The following is a 22,951-nucleotide window of genomic DNA, read 5'->3' as shown; positions in this document are numbered from 1 at the left end:
AAAAACTATAAGTACAAATTTCTTTTAAGCCTAAAGATAACATGACTTTAGATTTTAAGTAACCAAAGGCTATGGTATTAGCCTTCACGGTACCACAAGCTGAGTGGCAGTTATTTGCTAGGGGTATGAAGGGACCTATAAAGCAAACTTGGGGCCAATGAAGGAAGTTATATTGTCAGAATTAATTAGTAAATTCCCAGAGGTACGGGTTGAAAACAATCCACCTGAGCTAGCCATGAATCATGCTCCAGTGGTAGTAGAACTCACAGTGGGAGTCAGCCCAGTCCGGCTACACCAGTATCCCATACCACAGGAGGCTGTTTTAGGTGTAGCAAAGCATCCAGAGTGGCTAAGAAACATGGCATTTTGGAGCCATGCCAGTCACCCTGGAACATCCCACCCTTATCAAAGAAATGGCTGCCTAGTAATAAATTGTACCATATCTGTGATAATTATAGGCCAGGGCCGAACCTATGAGCTGTAAACCAAGCAACAGTAACTATTCACCCAGTAGTTCCAAACCCATACACTCTGCTCTCCCTAATTCCCTCCAATGCAGTATTGTTGACTGTTTTAAACTAAAAGAATCTTTTCTTCTGCCTTCGCCCCCATGCCAGTCAGTCGAGCCATCTTTGCCCTTCAATGGGAAAATCTCCAGTATACTCGGACCAAGCTTCCCCAAAGGTTCAAAAACTCTCCCACAATTTTCAGTGAGGCCCTAGCATCAGACCTTAATGCTTACACCCCACCAGATAAAAACTGTGTCCTTCGGCAGTATGGAAATGACCTTCTCCTAGCAGCATCCACTATCAAAAATTGCCATGAAGGAACCCAAAACCTCCACCTTCTGTGGAAGGCAAGGTATAAAGTATATAAAAAGGAGGAAGAAAAAGCCCAGATTTCCTGCGAAGGAGTCACATACTTGGGGTTTGTCATAAGCCACAGACAGACAGCATGTGTTAGGCAGCGCATGCAAGGAAGCTGTCTGTAGAATTCTCACCCCAACCTCCCAGCAACAAGTCACAGTGTTCTTAGGGGCAACAGGGTTCTGCCATATTTAAATCCCAAATTTCTCACTAATGGCAAAATAATTATATAAATACACAAAAGGGGGGGAAAGAAAACCCTTTATCTGGGGGCCTGAGCAACAAAAAGCATTTAATACAATCAAGAAGGCTCTAGTTGAGGCACCTGCTTTAGGACTGCCAGACATAACTAAACCCGTTCTCCTGTATATTCATGAGCAGAAGGGAGTGGCCATCAGAGTTTTAACCCAATCTGGGAATCATGGCATCACCCAATAGCCTGCCTATCAAAGCAACTGGACTCGGCGGCTCAGGACGGCCATCCTGTTTCAAGGCTCTTGCTGCTACAAGTGCTGATAAATTAACTCTGGGAAAGCAGTTAACTGTATGGGTACCACACTGTTTTAACACTAATGGAGCAAAGAAGGCGCCATTGGTTGTCAAATCCTAGAATGACCCAATATCAGGGCTTTTATGTAAAAACTCCACATAACCTTAGAAACTATAAACACTCTCAACCCTGCCTCCCTCCTCCCACTGGAAACAGAAGCTCCCCTATATAACTGTATAGAGACAGTAGATAAAGTATTCTCAAGTAGAAGGGATCTTACAGATCAGCCCCTCCAAAATCCAGATGTCAAGTACTTTACAGCTTGTAGCAGCTTTGTAACAGAAGTCAGATGGGCAGGATATGGAGTTGTAACTCTAAATTCAGTGGTAGACGCCCAAAGCCTGCCAACAGGAACCCCAGCCCCCGGAGCAGAGCTAATAGCTTTAACGCAGGCATTGCTGTTAGCAAAAGGTAAAAGAGTCAACATATATACTAATTCAAAGTATGCCTTTGCTATGTATGCTACATGTACATGGGAGCATATACAAGAAAAAAGGACTCCTAACTGCCCAAGGAACAAGTGTAGGGTATCCAGAAAAAATCCTACAACTTTTAGATGCAGTATGGGATCCTAAGCAAAATAGCTGTTATATATTGCCAAGGCCATCAAAAACGTGGGACCCTAGAGGCAAGAGGAAACAGGAAAGCAAATGCAGAAGCTAGGTGTGCAGCAATGAATACTCCACTTTCCAGCACGGTAGGTAGGAAGGCAGCTACTGCCATGCCTCTCCTCCCAGAACCTTTGCCTAAAGAGAAGCCAAATTACTCCCCAAATGAGAGGACCTGGTTTGCTCAGGAAAACAGAGCTTATACAAAAAAAGGCTGGTGGAGGTTCTCAAACAGAAAATTAGTTTTTCCTGAAGTAATAGCCCTCAGGTTTGTAAAACAGTTCTACCAAGAAACTCACATGGGAAAACAGCACTAGAAACACTAGTGGGGTGCCACTTCTATGTGCTACTGCTCACTGTCATCTCCCGAGCCGTCTGTAAACAATGCTTAACCTGTGCTCAGAACAACCAACGGCAAGGGCCATTTTGGCCCCTGGGAATTCAAAAAGTGGGAGTAACCCCATGTGAAAACTTGCTTGTAGATTTTACTGAAACGCCCCAAGCAGGAGGCTCTCGGTTTATGCTGGTGCTTGTCTGCACCTACTCCGGCTGGGTAGAAGTTTTCCCCACCTGCACTGAAAAAGCCATGGAGGCAACTCAAGCATTACTAACAGATAGTATTCCTAGGTTTGGGCTGCCTCTGACTCTCAGGTCTGACAATGAACCGGCATTTGTAGCTGAGATTGTTCAAAATCTCTCTCAACTGTTGGAAATCACACACTGCCTGCCGTCCCCAGAGTTCGGGGAAGGTAAAGCAAATAAACTGGACACTGAAACAATTCCTAAAGAAACTCTGTCAGGAAACCCACTTACGGTGGAATCCAATCTTGCCCATGGTCCTTCTCCGAGTCAGATGCACCCAACCAAACAGACCTAATATTCACCTTATGAAGTTTTGTTTGGGAAACCACCCCCCACAACCTGGGTAAAAGAAAATCTTTTTTTTAAAAAATAGGAAAAATAAACATTAAGGAGATAAATGCAGGCCCTAGGTAAAGCCATGAAACAAAGCTGGGTACAAAAAAGAATACCCATAAGTTTAACAATTCCAATCCATTCATTTAAACCCAGAGACTCTGTCTAGGTTAAAAAGTGGAACCCAACCACATTGGGCCCTTTTATTGTAACCTTATCCACCCCCATTGCTGTTAAAGTTGCTAAAGTTGTTCTCTGGATTCATCACAGCCAGTTAAGCAGCAGCCCCAGACAAGTGAACCAGTCAGCCGGATCCAGAATATCCCACCAGGCTAACCTGGAGACATGTCATCGACAAGGACCAGGACCAGCTCGGTCCGGTTCCAGATGCAGACGACCCTGAGAAACTGTCGAGCCCTGCTCTAGTCACACAACCAGAAGCTGACTAGTCAACACACGGCCGAAGCTCGAGGAAGCTCCACCGGATAAGCAAACATAAACTAAAACCTTAAGCAAAATCTTAAACCTTGTCATTTTAATAATGTTAAGCATCCTCTTACTATGTTGACATTGCTGCAAAGCTTTGCTCCCAGGAGAAAGCATTCCTTGTCCAGTCTTAGTGTAAAAATGTTACCTTTCATTTTGCTCATGTCAGCCCTTATGGTAAATCTACTAAGTGACAAAGTCCTGTATGGGTGTCCTATGTGCACCCACACTACACAAATAGGGAATACACAAGTTAAAACTTTACTATAGCAAACACATTATGAGTGTAAAGGAGCTTCCCTAGGAACTTGCATGTATAATCGAACTACCTATTCAATTTGTAATCCAGGTAATAAGAAGTCCTATGTGTGCTAGAACCCCAAACTTTTACCTGGGGTATGGTTTGAGCTCTGTAAAAGAACAGGAAAAGAAACCCTTTACAATCTAACTCGGGTAACCCATTCTCATTAGGGAAGTGTGTCCTTAGATGCCTAACAGGTAGGAAAAACACTTCTTCAAAATAAAAAAAAATACTTGTAGCCCCAACTTGTTGTAACACCCCTATTAGGAAAGTTCTAATTAGGTGTGCACATGACATAACTGCAAATCCTATAACCCTCAAAAAAAGCAGGCGGTGCTTACTCAAATCCCACTTTGGATTAGTGATGCTCTAAGCTGATACAGCTATAATAAATGTACAAATAGGAAACTGAAAAAAACACAGACTGGCCCCCAGAAAAAAATATTTATTATGGCCCAGCCACTCGGGCACCAAAATAGGGCATGGGGATATCACACTCCCATCTATATAATTAACTGCGTCATTAGGCTGCAGGCAGTTCTAAAAATCATAACCAATGAAACATCCAAAGCTTTAAATGTGCTACCTTACAAATTTACAAGCCACATAGATGAGAAATGCCATTTACCAGAAAAAAACTAATATTACATTGTCTTACAGCTTAGCAGAAGAAACTACTTAAGGTAAATAATAGCACTGTTCCTGGAACCACAGCACTCTGCAGATCAGGCCCCGGGCCTGTGTTTACTCAAATTCCAACTTTTGAGCTGTTGCCCTGGCTGGCCCTGGGTAGATGACTGGTTAGCTAAAGACAGGTAAGATTCTTCAAAGGAAAGACAACCTAAGACAGGCACAGGCACAAAGGAGCCATCAGGCCTAAAAGATCATTTTGTGCCTCTCATGGCAGGAGAGAAACTCTCAATCTCGTGCTAAAAATTCAACTCAGTGCTGTACGCTTACCATAGCTAACACACTGGCCTGCTGTCCACCAAAAATACAAAGGCGCTCCCAAAAGGGCTGTCTTCAAAAGCTCTGCAACACACCTAAGCCATCGCCCTGACATCCAGCTACAAAAACCAAACAGGCATAAAAGTAATAAATAAGCCCATAGGAATACCAAGTGACCTAAACCAAAATTAACTTCCAAATACTAGTGAATGCTGAAAGCAATGCGGTTGTTTCCTATTAAAGAGTTAATAAGAAGCAACAAAGGGGGGAAATGAAGAGGGAAATTAAATAATAACAATGGTAGTCTACAATTGCTGCATAACACAGTTTACTGTGTTGTGTTCAATATAAAATCTAACCCCAGCTCTGCTTATAATTAACTCCTTAAAACCTATCTTATCTATTCTGCCCACATTCTCAGCAAAGTTCCTAGACATCTCAAGACTCCTGTTTTTCTTGCTGACCAGCTGCAAGGTCACAGGGCAAGATAACACCCAAAGAATGTGTAATGCATTTCTCAAAATGCTATTTTTCAAATGTCACATACATCACAAGACATGTTACAAATTAACTGTCCTTTGTTGTGGCTTCTGCAAACCTGTGTTACATCATCCTGGATATATAAAAAGTATACCATTTTCTTTCTCCTTTGCTCAATCTTGGGATGCTAATCTGCTGAGTCAGTGGCCACCTTAATAAAATCCTCCTGTTTCACCCATTGGTCTCTCTGGTCCCCTGAATATTCTGAAACACCCCAGGTGTGAGTACTGAATCTCCCTCTAAATGCCAGTTTGGAACCCCAGAGAGAAGGTCTCTGTGGGCCCTGCATGAGCTCCCCAAGAGCCCCTCTGAATCTGTCCTTCTGCTAAGCTGCTGTGTCCCCCCTGGAAGTGCCACCACCGATACCATCGCCCGAAGTGGAAAAGTCTGGCTTCCTCTAAATAGGTGCTGGCCAACTAAGGAGCAGAGTCTGATTTGAGGTTGTCACGGCAGCTTCAAACTGTGGGCTCTTGGGCCATTTGGATTATACTCCAAGTCTCATTCCCAGTCCAGTGCTCCCACACCCAGCAGCTCCCATTCATCTGTCCATGTGCCAAAGAAGGGCCCAGGGCAGTGTGCGGGGCTCAGGGAGGGAGAATGCGGCTCAGGTACATAACTGGGATTCATAACTCATATTTATGCTGAATGTTAGGAGCTGACTTCAATGAAAGAGCATTAGAAAATATATCCTAGCTTTCAAAGAAATATATATCCAAATGTTAAAATCTGTATGCACTGGCATATGAAATAACCATACTTTATTAACAATTTTTGGGAAAAAAATATATATGGAGGGCCAATGACACCAGTTATTTAATTTATGCTCATACTTTAATTTTTGTGACAGAGTCTCACTCTGTCACCAGGCTGGAGTACAATGGCATGATCTCGGCTCACTGCAACTTCCGACTCCCTGGTTCAAGCAATTCTCCTGCCTCAGCCTCCCAAGTAGCTAGGATTACAGGCTTGAGCCACCACGCCCAGCTAATTTTTGTATTTTTAGTGGAGACGGGGTTTCACCATGCTGCCCAGGATGGTGTCAATCTCCCGACTTCATGATCCGCCCACCTCAGTCTTTCAAAGTGCTAGGATTACAGTCGTGAGCTACCGCACCTGGACTATGCTCATATTTCTTTAATAAACTGTGAGGTGTGAACTTTCTCAATGCACTGCCATGTATCAACAACTTTCAGAGTCAATCATGGGTAGCTGTATGGACCTCACCTAGCAGTAGAGGAAAGCAAAATCCAAGACACAGCATTTAGGAAGGTCTAGAAAGTGCCTGTTCTGGCCGGGCACAGTAGTGGCTCACGCCTGTAATCCCAGCACTTTGGGAGGTTGAGGCTGGCAGACAGCTTGAGCTCAGGAGACCAGCCTTAGTAACATGGTGAAACCCTGTCTCTACAAAAAAAAAAAAAAAAATGTAAAAATTAACTGGCTGTCGTGGTGCAAACCTGTAAACCCAGCTACTCAGGAGGCTGAGGTGGGAGGATGACTTCAGCCTGGGAGGCAGAGGTTGCAGTGGGTTGAGATGGCACCACTGGACTCCAGCCTGAGTTACAGAGTGACATCCTGGAAAGAAAGGGAAGGGAAGGGAAGGGAAGGATACGGGAGGGGAAAGGAGGGAAGGGAGAAAGGAGAAAGGGAAGGGGAAAGGAAAAGGAAAGGAGAAAGGAAAAAGGAAAGGAACGGAGAGAAAAAAAAACAAAAGGAAGGGAAAGGAAGGAGAGAGAGAAAAAGAAAAGAAAAGAAAGAAAAGAAAGGAAATAAAGGAAAAGGAAAGTAAAGAAAAGGAAAGAGAAAAAGTAAAGGGAAGGGAAGAGAAGGGAAAGGGAAAAGAAGCTGATCTAAGTTTTTCTTTTTTCAGTCTTCCTTTGTCTTTTTTCCCTCTTTCTTTCATCCTTTCTTTCTTAGAAAAAGAATCCAAGGAGCCCCACAAAGAGAGATTTCACAGAGAAAGTGGATTTTGTGTTCAATGTTATAATTAAGCTAAGAGGCTACAATTAGGACTCTTAGTAATGAGGGGAAATCCATATGCCTGTTATGTCAAAAATGTAAGTAAGCCAATTACATATTCTAGCACAATAGATCTGTGCTAGAAAGTCAGACCAAATATGAGACCAAGTAACATGAGGCACGACTTTAAACATAGAATGGATGATAAATCTAAACACCCGTTTTCACAGGAAGCAGTTTGACGCAGGGCTGGTATGGATTCATTGTGTCCAATCTTAGGTCTTGGATCCACAGGAGGGATGTTGCATAATGATATTAGCCTAAATGCTAGTTATTTGTTTCACTTATTTATTTTACTTTTCTGAATCAGCACACAAAGCATGAAAAACTTAATTGTATTTATAGAAGACATAAAAAAAAAAAACAATTTAAACAAGCGAGAGCTGACAGAATTTGGAGGATAGGTGGGCCAAGGCCATGGAAAGCTGTCAGTGGGGTCTCGGCCATACCACCCTGAACGCGCCCAATCTCGTCAGATAAGCCAAGTCCAGGGTGATTTTGAGGTCAGCAAGGCGTGTGAGGTTGGTCCAGGAGGAGCCAGTGGGAGAGTAATAAGAAACCAGGTTAGGAGGGCAGCTGGGGTCCAGCCTTTGGGTTTTATTCTGCATGTGATGGAAAACAGTGGAAGCTGAGGGGGCTGGGGAGTCACATGAAGTGGCTCCTGATGGCAGAACAATGAGAAGACCGCTGGGTGCAATGGCTCACGCCTGTAATTCCAGTGCTCTCGGAGGCCGAGGCAGGCAGACTGCTTGAGCCCAGAAGTCCAAGATCAGCCTGGGCAACATGGCAAAACCCAGTATCTACTAAAAATACAAAAAATTAGCTGGGTGTGGTGGTGCGTGCCTGTAGTCCCAGCTACTTGGGAGGCTGAAGCAAGAGAATTGCTTGAACCTGGGAGGCGGAGGTTGCAGTGAGCCAAGATTGCACCATTACATTCCAGCCTGAGTGACAACAGGGAAATGTTGTCTATATATATATATATATATTATATAGAAATAGGTACTCAATACTCATTCAGATTTAAGTAATCCTGCCTTGTATTTAGGTAATTCCTTCCAGTGTTTTTGTGTGGTGGGTGGAGGGGGATAAGACTTCAGGAGGTTAAGAACAACTGTGAGGGGGCAGGGTTTCTAAGGAAGAATAAGTAACAGTTCCCTTGGTGAACTGCCTTGCGGGAGGGGAGCTTAAAAGGGAATGAAACATTTGGTAAACATTGTTTCTAATTCTTTGGGAAGAGTTAGCAGAAACCTTTAAGGTTTCCATTTGTCCCTTCCCTTGTCTTCCCACCCAGCAGCCATAGCCCTTTTCATCTTCAGTCTTTTCTTCTGTTTTTGAGACAAGGTCTCACTCTGTTGTCCAGGCCGCAGTGCAGTGGCGCCGTCATGTGTCACTGCAGCCTCAACCTCTCAAGCTCAAGCAATCCTCCCACCTCAGCATCCCGAGTAGTTGGGACTAAAGACAGGCACCACCGACACCCGGCTAATTTTTGTATTTTCTTATAGAGATGGGTTTTCGCCATGTTTCCCAGCCCGGTCTCAAACACCTGGGCTCAAGCGATCTTCCCGCCTCAACCTCCCGACGTGCTGGGATTACAGGCATGAGCCACCGTGCCTGACCAGGTAAAATTAATTTTTAATAAAACCTGTTTTTGAAAGCAGCTTTAGGTTCACAGAAAAACTGAATACAATGTATAGAGTTCACATATACACCCTGTCTCCACTCATGCACAGCCTTCCCCTCTATCCACATCCCCACCAGACTGGTGTGTTGGTTACAATGGAGGAGCCCATGGTGACCTCACAGTCACTCAAAGCCCACAGCTGACCCATCCTTGGCATTCCACATCCTATGGGCTTAGGCAGATGGATAACTTCACACACCCACCATTACAGTATCCTTGAGAACAGTGTTGCTGCCCTGAGAACCCTCTGTGCTCTGCCTAGATAATAGATAATATACATTGGCACACACCTCCCAGTTAGTTGGGACTACAGGGACACACCACCATGTCTGGATAATTTTTGTATTTTTTGTAGAGATGAGGTTTCACCATGTTGCCCAGGCAGGTCTCAAACTCCTGGATTCTTCCATTATTATATATATATACGTGTGTGTATATATATACACGTGTGTGTGTATATATATATATACGTATATATATACGTGTCTATATATATATATATATATATATATATATATATACACACACGTGTCTATATATATATATTTTTTTTGAGATGCAGGCTGGCTGACACCCAGGCTGAAGTGCAGCACAGGATCTTAGCTCACTGCAACCTCTGCCTCCCGTCTTAGAGTGATTCTCCTGCCTCAGCTTCCCAAGTTGCTGGGATTACAGGTACGCACCATGACACCCAGCTAACTTTTGTACTTTTGGCCAGGCTGGTTTCAAACTCCTGACCTTAAGTGATTCACCAGTCTCGGCCTCCCAAAGTGCTTCGATTAAAGGTGTGAGCCACCATGCCTGGCCCATTATATATATTTTAACACAATTTTTAAAATGGAAAAGAATGTGCCTGGCATGTGTTTGTAATTCTTATGTTATTACTATTGTCAATAGATTTCTGAATATTAACTTGAAAAATGACAAGAGTCGGAATCTGAAGCTTCTTGCCGTTACCACACTGTTCTCACCTATGCAGCTTTGTAGGAAGTTTTTGAAATAGGGGATTGTGAGACTTCCAACATGACTGTGAGCTTTCAAGGTTATTTTGGCTACCCAGGGTCCCCTGATTTTCCATATGAATGTTAGGATGAATTTTTCTTTTTTGTTTTTTTTTTGAGACAAGGTCTCACTCTGTTACCCAGGCTGGAGTGCAGTGGCACAATCATGGCTCATTGCAGCCTCAATCTCCTGGGCTCAAGCGATCCTCCCATCTCAACCTCCCGATTACTTGAGACTACAGGCACACACCACCATGCCTGGATAGTTTTTGTATTTTTTGTAGAGATGGGGTTTCACCATGTTGCCCAGGCAGGTCTCAAACTCCTGGACTCTTGCAATCTTCCTGCCTGTATATGCTGGGATTACAGGCGTAAGCCGTCGTGCCTGGCCAGGTGAAATTAATTTTTAATATTCTCGAAAGCAGCTTTAGGTTCACAGAAAAACTGAGTAGAAAGTATAGAGTTGGCTGGCCATCAGGGCTCAAGCCTGTATTCCCAGCACTTTGGGACGCCAAGGCAGGCGGATCACGAGGTCAGGAGTTCAAGACCAGCCTGGTCAATATGGTAAAAACCCAGTCTCTACTAAAAATACAAAAATTAGCCAGGCGTGGTGCCACACACCTGTAGTCCCAGCTTCCCAGCTCCTTGGGAGGCTGAGGCAGAAGTGTCGCTTGAACCCGGGAGGTGGAGGTGGCAGTAAGCTTAGACTGCACCACTGCACTCCAGCCTGGGTGACAAGATCAAAAATCCATCTTAAAAAACAGAGAGAAAATACAGAGTTCACATATACGCCCTGCCTCTCTTCGTGCACAGCCTCCCCCTCTATCCACATCCCCACCAGATGGGTGTGTTGGTTACAATGGAGGAGCCCATTGTGACCTGACAGTCACTGAAATCCCACAGCTAACCCACCGTTCGCATTGCACGTCCATTGGGTTTGGACAGATGGATGTCACACATCCACCATTACAGTATCCTTCAGAACAGTGTCACTGCCCTAAGAACCCTCTGTGCTCTGCCTAGTCATCTGCCCCACTTTTTTTTTTTTGAGATGGGGTCTCACTCTGTTGCCCAGCTTACTGCAGCCTCCAACTTCTGGGCTCAAGCTAGCCTCCCATCTCAGCCTCCCGGGTAGCTGGGACTACAGGCACGTGCCGCCGCACCCAGCTAATTTTTATATTTTCTGTAAAGATGGGTTTCTGCCATATTGCCCAGGCTGGTCTTGAGCACCTGGGCTCAAGACATCCTCCCCTTTTGGCCTCCCAAAGTGCAGGGATTATAGGCATGAGCCATCCGTCTCCAGATTTTTTTTTTTTTTTTGGAGACAGAATCTCACTATGTCACCTAGGCCTGAATGCAGTGGACTGATCTCAGTTCACTGCAATCTTTGCCTCCTGGATCCAAATGATTCTCATGCCTCAGCCTCCTGAGGAGCTGGGGTGGGTTACAGGTGTGCACCACCACACCCAGCTAATTTTTGCATTTTTAGTAGAGACAAACTTTTACCGTGTTGGCCAGGCTGGTCTGGAACTGCTGGCCTCATCCACCCACTTCATCCTCCCAAAGTGCTGTGATTACAAGCATGAGCCACTGTGCCCGGCCAACAGTTTCTGATGTTAGACTGACAACACAGGTGTGAATTCCAGCCAGACATTTTACTGACTTTTGCCTTGAGCGAGATACCTGAGCCTCTGTTTTTGATCTGACACATGGGCATCATTTTAGCTACCCCTAGGGTTGTTTTGAGGCTTAGATAGATAATGTGTATGAACAGGCTAGTACATAGTTGGGGTTTAATAAGTAACAATGCCTTCCCTTGATGAGCAGTGTTGGCTACCTCACTAAGACTGGGGGAGTCTGTACCTCTCAGCAATAATTTCTTGCCTCAGAATTCTGGAGGTTGGCTGGGGATGGTGGCTCACACCTGTAATCCCAAAACTTTGAGGGGCCAAGAAGGAAGGATCACTGGAGGCCAGGAGCTGCCAACTAGCCTGAGCAAAAAGGAGACCTCATCCCTACAAAAATTTAGCTGGGCATGGTGACGTGTGCCTGTAATCCCAGCTACTCAGAAAGCTGAGGTGGGAGGATTGCTTAAGCTCAAGAGTTAGAAGATGGAGTGAAACACCTCAGCACTCCAGCTTGGGTGACAGGAAAAAACCCTGTCTCTTAAAAAAAATAAACTAAAAAAATAATGATAATTCAATCAGTTTTTGAAGTAACCAATATTTTTTAGTCATATTCTACAAAAACCAGCAACAGTAATTAGAGCAATTTTTAATAAAACTTACTCGTAATTTTTTGATAAAAGAAAGCAGTTCACTCCGACAAAACAAAAATTTTTGAATACACATTTAATAATAGAAATCAAGAAAGAAAATTACAGGTGAAGGTTTATTCTTAATGCTCCAATTCTGCAAGTATGAAAAAGAATGTAATAGTCTATTGCTATACTAACCTAGTAACATTTCTTCCCTGTTTTAATCACATGTGAAGTCTTTAATACTATTCAACCTGAAACACTGCTGATTTTGAATTCTAGTTAATTAAATGATTTCTTAAAGTGACATATAAACAGAAGACATTTCCAAAGGTGGCCACGGCACACAGATGCATCACAGACGAATACTACAGAACTCCTAAGACTGTCCATCTTTATGATACACAGAATAAAAGTTGATGTTCTTGAAATCAACCTTTAATAGGTTAATAGAATAGGATAAATAGTAAGAAATCAAATGCAACTGACAGAAATATACCAATACATACCGATACATGATACCTGGCGTAGATTCCCTCTGCTTTCTTAAACTAACTCTGCCATCATTTCCTCGCTTGTGCTGACTGGACACATTGCAAATTTGAACAACAACTTCCCAAAGGTCTTTGGCTGTCCGTCTACTTTCTTTAGGGCCTGGAAGCTCTTTGCATGCAGCTGCTAAAAGCTGTCCAAGCTATAACATGAAAAACAAAAAACACAAAAGATAATCTGTAACGTTATGCATATTAGCTCTATTATCAAGGCACACTGGAGGAAAGATGCAACGACTGACTGCCCAGACAGACTAAGCACAGTTATTTTATGTTGTGCATTCTGTACAACTGAGGAATTCAGGGCTCGCTGTCTACTGACAGATCTGAATCTGAGAAAGATCCTCTGGTTCAAGCAGACAAACTTTGTCTCTGAACAATTATAATCTAGTGAAAATGAAAATGAGACAATGCAAACAGACACCTGATTTATCAAGTGCAGAAAAAAACACAAGTTGCTAAATACACATACTACGATCCCACGTTAGTTACACAGAAAAAAGAAAAGGTGTAATGGAAGGCATACACCAAGATTTTAACTGTAGTAAAAGCCCAGGGGGTGAGATTAAAATAATGCTTAGATTTCTCTCTCTCTCTCTCTCTCTCACAAACACACACACACACACACACACACACACACACACACACACACAGAGCTTTTAATCACTGAAAAAAATTGTTTGAATGAGAAAAGTAAGGAAAGGAATAAGGAAACTGAAGTTGCCAGAAATAAGAGATACTGATTTAAAGCAATTTTTCTCTAAGAAAATTAGTAGTAATTGGGAATGAAGCTACTGTTCATCTGAGGAGGACAGGTAAGTAAGGCAGGACAGGTTACATGAAACGACTGATGTGAATAAAAGCAGCCTCAAGGACCTAAGATGTAGGGAGCACCCAGAAATAAAGAGTGGAAAGGCTAAAAGCAAAAAGCAGAGAAAGACTGACTTACATCAAATAAAGAATTTTTTTTTTTTTTTTTTTTTTTTTGGAGACAGGGTCTTGTTCTGCACCCAGGCTGGAGTATAGTGGCATGATCTTGGCTCACTGCAACCTCTCCCTCCTAAGCTCAAACAATTCTTGTGCCTCAGCCTCCTGAGTAGCTGGAATTACAGGCATGTGCCACCATGTCCAGCTAATTTCTGTATTTTTGGTAGACACAGGGTTTCACCATGTTAGCCAGGCTGGTCTCGAGCTCCTGGCCTCAAGTGATTCATCCGCCTCAGCCTCTCAAAGTTCTAAGATTACAGGGATGAGCCACAGCACCCAGCCAAATTCAGAATTGGGCCCCTTTATCCTTGTTCTTACTAACTTTTACACCCCATGCCTCTTGTAGAGGGTGCAGTAGCGAGCAATTTTGAATTCATCAGGAATCCCTGGTTCCTACTGAAATGGACCTACAAAGTTTTCTAGGGGTCCCTATTGCTTAAGGTGGCTTTTTTAAGGAGGTGGCAAGATTGTGATAAAGACAAAAACTGGCAGTTCTTCCCACATTCTTTTATTATGAAAAATTTTAAACAGAAAAATCAAAAGAATAGTTCAATAAATACCCGACACATTGTGACTATTCTGCCATGCTTGCTTTATATATCTACATAAATTGTTTTGTTAAACCATATTAAACTAAGTTAGGCACAACATTTCATCCCTAAATGCTTCCATATACATCTTCTAAGAACAAGGACATTCTTCTCCATAGCCACAACTCTGTGATCATGAAAATTAACAAGAGTATTGTGGCTTTCCAAAGCTAGTGACAATGACATAAAAACCCTACCTATACTAGGTGAATGGACATGGACCAATAGCCTAGCAGACATTTCATCCAGCATGCTCCCCTAACATACTCGTCTCTGACAACTGGGATCACAATACACGCAGCTATTTACTGCAGTGTAATGCCAGGGCTACGGTAGCTCTTAGCTCAAACACATCTGCCGTTGTCAGTGATCACATGCTTTAGGTCACTAAATTTATTTTTTTATATACTTTATAGCACTTTAGGTCATCAAATTTATTACGTAAGTTTAAAAGAATTTTCAGGGCCAGGCACGGTGGCTCACGACTGTAATCACAGCACTTTGGGAGGCCGAGGCGGGCAGATCACCTGAGGTCGGGAGTTTGAGACCAGCCTGGCCAACATGGCAAAACCCCATCTCTACTAAAAATACAAAATTAGCCGGACATGGTGGCGCACGCCTGTAATCCCAGCTACCCGCGAGGCTGAGGCAGGACAATCAATTGAACCTGGGAGGCGGAGGTTGCAGTGAGCTGAGATCATGCCATTGCACTCCAGCCTGGGCAACAAGAGGGAAACTGTCTCAAAAAAAAAGAATTTTCAGAGGTCTTAGGCCCCAAACCAATTGAATTCCACAAACATTCTTGAGCACCTACTATGTGCTGGGCATCATGGAAAGCACAACATAAAAATCAAGTGCCCTGAAGCAGCTCATTATTGAGAAGACAAGTGAACAAATAACTTAGTATTCAGCATAAACACAACAAAAGAAGTACCTCAACGGTACAACAGCAGCGCATCAGGACAACAGTACAAAGGCAGCAAAGAGAGGAAGCAAGTCACTCATTTACACAGAAAAGAATATGAGAAAGCATCAGAGAAACCACACGAACAGGCGAAGCTGGGAAGGACATCCAGGCTAAGAAGACAAACATCATGTGCACAGGTGCAGAATGAGAAACATGGCATGGGCACGCTAGTGCTGCCAGCACAGGGCTGGAAGGTCAAGGGGCAGGGGAGCTACACCTGGAGAAGAAGCACGCACACCTTAAGAGGCCTGGCAGGCCACAGGAACAACCTAAGGTTTTAGCCTACATTAGCACCACTGTGACTGCCAACCCCTCCTACTGCTACCTAGAGTTTTACCATGAAAGTGCCTATAAATCCTGTGCCCTTCCCATTATGTGGCACTGCCTCCCACTCTGATCCAAGGGGCACACTAGACAGTGTCATATTATTTCAAAAGGGTGTATTTTAGTCACACGCTTACAAATTTTCTGTTTCTATTTGTGATTACATAATACAAATTCGAGTAAGAAAATATGTAACAGAATAGAAAACATTAAAAGCACCTAATATCCCATTATCCAGAGATAATGGCTGTTAATATCCTTTCAGACTTTTTCCTACATGGGCGTGTGTGTGTGTGTGGGGGGGGGCGTGTGTATTCCACACTACATTGGAAGTGTGGAAACTGATTCAAATTGTATTTTTTTCAAAACACAATCCCTCATTCTAAACTTCTTTCTCTAATTCCTTTTTCCTTGACATTAACAAGGCAGTGAGGCCAATTATGTATGGAAGGTGGCACACAAAACCCTAACCACCAGATGACATGAGGAGACACCCAAGTGACTTTTCTTTAACAAAGTCACCACGCATCCTTCCTCTTTTGGACCAGATCAGGGGAACTGCAGGAAGCAGTGAGATAGCCTCTCTCAGAGTTAGGCAACCTACCAAACAATTTCCTGTGTCCTTACACATTGCAGACCCTCAAGCATTCATTACACAATCATATGCCTATCTCTCCTGCTGCACAGCTCCACAGAATTCACTGCCAGAGGTAAAGAGAAAAATTACTACACTGTCTTAGCACTCAACAACAAGCTACAATTCTACATGTAAATGACAGTAACGTTGGAACAAAATGGTTCCCTCATCTGATTTTCTTAAGGCTAAGAAAAGACCGTTGGGCATAAGAAGACAAGTGCCCAAGATATTAAGAACTCATATGCCAGAAAGTTCACTAAAGAGATAGGTATGATTCAGGCCAGGCACAGTGGCTATGCCTGTAATTCCAGCACTTTGGGAGGCCCAGGTGGGTGGATCACCTGCAGTCAGGAGTTCGAGACCAGCCATGGCAAAACCCCATCTCTATGAAAAAAAAAAAAAAAAAAATTAGCCAGGTGTGGTAGTGCACACCTGTAAACCCAGCTACTTAGGAGGCTGAGGCACAAGAATCACTTGAACCTGGAAGGCACAGGTTGCAGTGAGTCGAGATGGTGCCACTGTACTCCAGCCTGAGCAACAGAGAGGACTCCGTCTCCAAAAAAAAAAAAAAAAAAAAGAGAGATAGATATAATTCAATGTCTGAAATTTCAAAGAAAAGGATAATTCAAGTATGGCAATTTTCCTGAGCAAGTGTAAAGACGACAAAAAGGGGGGTGGGGAAAACTGAAGAAATCAACAAACTCTCAATAAATCCTCAAAGGGTACAAATGAAATGAGCTCAGGTTTTAAAAGGACATACATGAAATATGAAGGAAGAAACAAGTAACCAAACAGAAATGTTACAAAGTGGTACAGTTTTACAAGAGTTCCCGGATAAACACAGATTTAAAGGATTAAGTATTATTAAAGACAAGTTGGGGCAAATAAGGACAAATAACAAAAGGTAATAGCAACAATTAGAAATAATTAGAAAATATGAAGGACCAAATACACCCAAAAAGGGAGAGAGGGACTTACTATGTGAAATCCCATGTTTTATTTTTTTAATTATAAGACCAGAAAGTGAGAAAAGTCCACTACTTATTCAGAGTGTGTATAATATTAACATATGAAAGATACAATCTTAGCAAATACCTCCAGTTTCTCTTTAGTTTTGGTATTTTCTGTACTCAGAAGCACTTTAGGTTGCAAAGGATATAATTAAGACAACAAAATAAACAACTTACTACTGATTTGCTAAATAAATTATTTCATTACAGGAATAATTACTAATAGCAAACTTGTTAAGAGATTCAGACATATCAAACTTAGAAGGGTAAAATTCTAGAGGGTAAAGTGTTCAAATGGAAACAAGAAGAAGTGCATCCCTGATGGTATCCATCAGTTCTAGAGTATGATTATAGCAACCAAAGCAAAGAAAGTGAATCTCTCACTACCTTAGGATTACACCAATGTGTTCTCTGTCAACTAAATAATCTGTGACTACATGCTCATCAACTATATGGTATTAAAAAATATATTAGAGCACGATGAAATGCATGAATTATCAAAAACTATCAACAAGCATTTGTCCAATCATTTGTATCATAGAAATTAAGACACATGCCCAAAGTAGTGTAAAGTTAAACAAGTATAATACTACTATCCTAATAATCCTTTTATTTAAACATTAATTACCTTCACATATGGATTACTCTGAAGCAAAAATGCAGGAACTTGGAGTGTAAGGTTTTCATTTTCCCTCCAGTTTAACATAAAGGCAACACACTCCTCAGCTATAACCTGACGAAGAGGAAGATCTAAAAAGCAAAGAAGAAAACAGTTGGAATTACTATCACAACACTAAAGTCAGAACAAAGCAAATACTTGCCCAGAGTTCAACTGAATAAAAAAACTGGCCAGCTATGGTGACTCATACCTGCAATGCCAACACTTTGGGAGGCCAAGGCAGGAGGTTCACTTGAGGCCAGGAGTTTGAGAGCAGCCTGGGCAACAGAGTGAAACCCTGTCTCAAAAACAAACAACAAAATTTTGAAGAGACAGGGTCTCACTCTGTCACCCAATATGGCGTACAGTGATGTGATCATGGATCACTGCAGCCTTGACCTCCCAGGCTCAAGTGATCCTTCCATCTCAACCTCCCCAAGTAGCTGGGACCACAGGTCCCACCACACCTGGCTAATTTTTGCATTTTTGTAGAGATGGGTTCTCATTATGTTGTCCAGGTTGGTCTCGAACTCCTGAGCTCAAGAGATCCACATGCCTCGGCCTCCCAAAGTGCTGAGATTTCAGGTGTGAGCCACCATGCTTGGCTACAAAAAATGTTTTAAAAATTAACCAAGAGTGGTAACATGTGCCCGTATTCGGGAGGCTGAGGCAGGAGGATCTCTGGAGCCCAAAAGTTTCAGGTTACAATGAGCTACGACCATGCCAATGCAGTCATCCTGGATGACAGAGCAAGACCCTGTCTCAATCAATCAATCAATAAAATTTGAAAACCAATAGCTACAGAAAAAATAAAAATAAAAAAATACTAACATTTCACACATTTCTGCAAAATTTCCCAACAACAGATTGCATGTTTCCCCCCATTAATCAACAAAATCACCGATCGTTAGGAGTCAACATTCCTTTGTGCAAATCTAAGAGTAGACACTTATCTTCCAGAAGTTTATCATTCAAGTGAGCAGACAACAATCACACAAATAAAACAAGTACAAAATAGTATGGAATAAACTTTCAGCACATTTACAGCAAAGTAGGTAAACCATATAATCAAACTGTAATAGAATCTGAGTTGACATATTTATCCTATTTGTTTTTCTGATTAAAATACTCATAAGAGACAAGTTATTCAACAAACATTTACTGCACCAGAAACAATTTTAGGTAAGTAATATGAAAAAAATAACCCAGGCTTATTTTGAACATTACTTCCTTTGAAATACCCTAATATATTGTGATTTTTTGTGGCTCAACGTATGTAACATCAGGTTTTAAGGTACTTCAGGAAAAAGGCAAAGAAACCAAAATGAATCCTGAATAACAATGTTAAGGCTGAAAATGGGGAGATTTATTAAACGCCTCCTTTTCTAGGGTAACTATATTTCTCAGTTTTTCTAAAAAGATAGGGCCTATGACTATTTAACTCTCAACTTACTCCAAAAGAAAAAAAGATTTGACATAACAAAAAAGATGCATAAGAACACAGCAAAATAAAAATACATTATTTGCATCATCTTCTAAAGAAGGAACAGGCCAGGTGTGGTGATTCACGCCTGCAATCCCAGCTACTAAGGAGGCTAAGGCAGGAGAATCACGTGAACCTACGAGGTGGAGGCTGAAGTGAGCCGAGATCGCGCCACTGTACTCCACCCTGGGTGACAGAGTAAGACTTTGTCTCAAAAAAAAAAAAAAAAAAAAAAAGAAGACAGAAGTGAGATTAGTTCCCCAAATACATGCACATCATTGAGTTCTATACATTTTGCCAAAAGGATTCCTTTCATCATTGGGCACTCTCACTCAAAGCTTCATCACCTGACACTCTGATTAGTAATGCTGGCTGACTAGAGGAATAATTTTTTTTTTTTTTTTTTGAGGTGGAGTCTGGCTCTGTTGCCCAGGCTGAAGTGCAGTGGCACGATCTCGGCTCACTGCAACCTCCACCTCCTGGGCTGAAGTGATTCTTCTGCCTCAACCTCCCGAGTAGCTGGGACAACAGGCACGTGCCACCACACCTGGCTAATTTTTGTATTTTTAGTAGAGATGGGGTTTCACCATATTGATTGGCCAGGCTGGTCTCGAACTCCTGACCCTGTGATCCACCTGCCTCAGCCTCCCAAAGTGCTGGCATTATAGGCACAAGCTACTGTGCCCGGCCTAGAGGAATAATTCTTAAGGGAGAATCAGAATCTAGAAACGGGTCCATGAGTTTGAGACCAGTCTGGGCAACATGGCAAAACGCCATAACTCCATCGCTACAGAAAAATACAAAAACTAGCCAGTTGTGGTGGTGAACACCTGTAGTCCCAGCTACCAAGGGAGGCTGAGTTGGGAGGCTTGCTTGGGCCCAGGAGGTGGAGAGTGCACTCCAGCCAGAGGAATAGAAAGAAGGCCTGGCTCAAAAAAAATTAAAAATTTTAAAATTTTAAAAAAAGGCATCCTACTTAGCTACAAAGGTATTAAAAGTCAAGGTCTCTCTCCAGACAGATAACTGGTCTTACAATAAATTTGTAGCCCCCTCATCCTACCTTTTTTTTTTGAGACAGGGTCTCGCTCTGTCACCCCGGTTGGAGAGCAGTGGTGCCATCTCAGCTCGCTGCGGCCTTGATCTCCCTGGCTCAGACAATTTTCCTAACTCAGCCTCCCTGAGCCTCCATGATAGCTGGGACTCTAGGTACACACTACCATGCCCAGGTTATTTCTGTATTTTTTTTGTAGAGACAGTCTCACTATGTTGCCCAGGGTGGTCTCAAACTCCTGGCCTCAAGCTGTGCTTCTGCCTCAGCCTGGGATGAGCTGGAATGATTACAGGGTGAGCAACCACGCCTGGCCCCTTATTTCTATAGTAACTAAAAAGCTGAATTTCTTGTCAGTTAAGATCACTTTTTGTTCCTGATAATAAAGCCAGGTCAACCCATGTAAAAGAGTGCTTCCCCTTCTGTGTTCTACAGAGGGGCATGCATCTAATTCATCCAGAAATCGGCCTTCTATCACTAGGGAATTTTTTTTCTTAAAGGAGAGCAGAAAAGGTGGCAGATGATGCTCTCCATGGAGAGACCATGCCTATCAACCCTGACGCTTTCAGCGGTACTGGAGTACAGAGCTGTGAGAGCATCACAGCCACGAGGCTATGCCAGACTCAGACAGCTTAGTCTGTAATTGAGGCCTGGTCGAAGTCAAAGGCAAGAACCGTACCTGTGGAAAAAGATCATTTTAGTGTTCTTCCTATTTGAAACAATAGCACCTTTCCCTCTTATTTTATTTGTTTTTTTTTTGAGACTGAGTTTCACTCTTGTTGCCCAGGCTGGAGTGCAGTGGTAGCGACATCAGCTCACCACAACCTCTGCCTCCTAGGTTCAAGTGATTCTCCTGCCTCAGCCTCCCCAGTAGCTGGAATTACAGGCATGCACCACCACACCCAGCTATTTTTGTATTTTTAGTAGAGACAGGGTTTTTCCATGTTAGCCAGGCTGGTCTCAATCTCCTGGCCTCCAGTGATCTGGCCACCTCGGCCTCCCAAAGTGCTGGGATTACAGGCATAAGCCACCACATCCATACTCCTTCTTATTTTCAGTACTGTTTTTTTTTTTTTAATTTTCGGTACTGTTTATAAGCACAAGCTACAGGACAAGTTGCTGAACATTTAGTAAGTTAGGAGTTTACAAAAATTAGATGCAACGCTATCAGTCCTTTACACTCCCTACGCCCAAAAAACTGATGTGAACTACAAACTGTTAAGCTGAAACGGTAATACAAAGACTAATTATTTTAAGGCATTTTCACCCATTTCAAAGAGTAAGCCCTCCCTATCCCCAAAAAACTGATGTGAACTACAAACTGTTAGGCCGAAACGGTAGTACAAAGACTAATTATTTAAAGGCATTTTCAACCATTTCAAAGAGTAAGAGCATAGGCTTCAAAGCTCGGCTGACAGAGTAAAGCCATAGTTCTGTCTCTTTCTGTGTGACTGTGGGCAAATTCCTCAACCTCTCTGCACCTCAGTTTCTTAGTTATAAAATAGGGATACGGAAATAGCAGCTGCTTCATGGAGCTGCTACGAGGACTAAATGAGTTATGCACCTAAAGCTTAGAACAATGCCTAACACGTAGTTAGCACTCAACGAACAGGGTTTAAACATTCTTTCTGATTTTAGAAAAATCTTGTATGGAAAACCTACCTCACCTACCTCCTGCTTTTAAAAAGTAAACATGTATATCAGTAGCATGTGTGCTTTAATGCCAGCATATTGTTAGATCAATTCTCATGAAGACATTATAACATTTAAGAGCACTGATGTGTTAAAGGTCAAAGGTGTTCTCTCTATAGGGTACTAAAAAGTTGGGATCTATGACTGCATGACCCTGCTGGAAATTAGACTTGAACTCTCGACCTCAGGTGATCTGCCCACCTTGGCCTCCAAAGTGCTTGGATTACAGGTGTGAGCCACCATGCCTGGCCTCGGAAATTAGACTTTAATTAGAAATTAACCCAAAAGACTCAAGACGGTATCACTTGTTTCTAGCACCTTCCTTTACAATGCAATTTCACTGTTTATACTATTAAGTGTGTACAGTATGATTTAATTGCTCTAAATACTCCTAAAATAGAAAAGAAAGAAGCTGCTTTAACTAAGAAAGATTTATATATGTCATAGATGATTGATTTATATATGTCATAGATGATCATTTATATGGTAAGCCCCTTTTCATAGTAAGACATTTACAATCAGAATTAAGCACCCAAGATCTGTTCCTAAAGTAGACACAGGTGAATTTCTAGCTCACTGGCAATCAGTGTGAGGGCATTTTGTGGCTGTTAACGAGAAAATAAAACTTCAACCTGTACACTCAAGGACATTCTGATTCTTTCAAACACCGGAAAATTGCAATATAGTTTCTCTACTGTGTAGAAGTATCCCCCAAAATTGATGTGTACTTGGAACCTGACAATGTGACCTTATTTGGAAACAGTCTTTGCAGATGTAATTAGATATGAGGAGGTCAGCTGGATTAGGGTGGAACCTAGATCCAATGACCCACCGG

General features: G+C 42.5%; 1 protein-coding gene across 1 annotated transcript in view; it reads right to left on the bottom strand.

The window, feature by feature from the left end:
* Window positions 1-22,951, bottom strand: part of LOC135278044 (integrator complex subunit 8-like) — a 91,071-nt gene that overhangs the window by 35,592 nt on the left and 32,528 nt on the right. The window contains 2 exon segments of the mRNA XM_064384474.1: window positions 12,679-12,863; window positions 17,864-17,985. Coding sequence (XP_064240544.1) covers window positions 12,679-12,863; window positions 17,864-17,985 — 307 coding nt within the window.

This window comes from Aotus nancymaae, unplaced genomic scaffold (genome assembly GCF_030222135.1).
Source record: "Aotus nancymaae isolate 86718 unplaced genomic scaffold, 86718_ANA_hifiasm-v0.15.2.pri h1tg000036l, whole genome shotgun sequence".
NCBI classification, from domain to species: Eukaryota; Metazoa; Chordata; class Mammalia; order Primates; family Aotidae; genus Aotus; species Aotus nancymaae.
The sequence above is the reverse complement of the archived record's forward strand: the minus strand, read 5'-3'. Positions and strand labels throughout refer to the sequence as shown.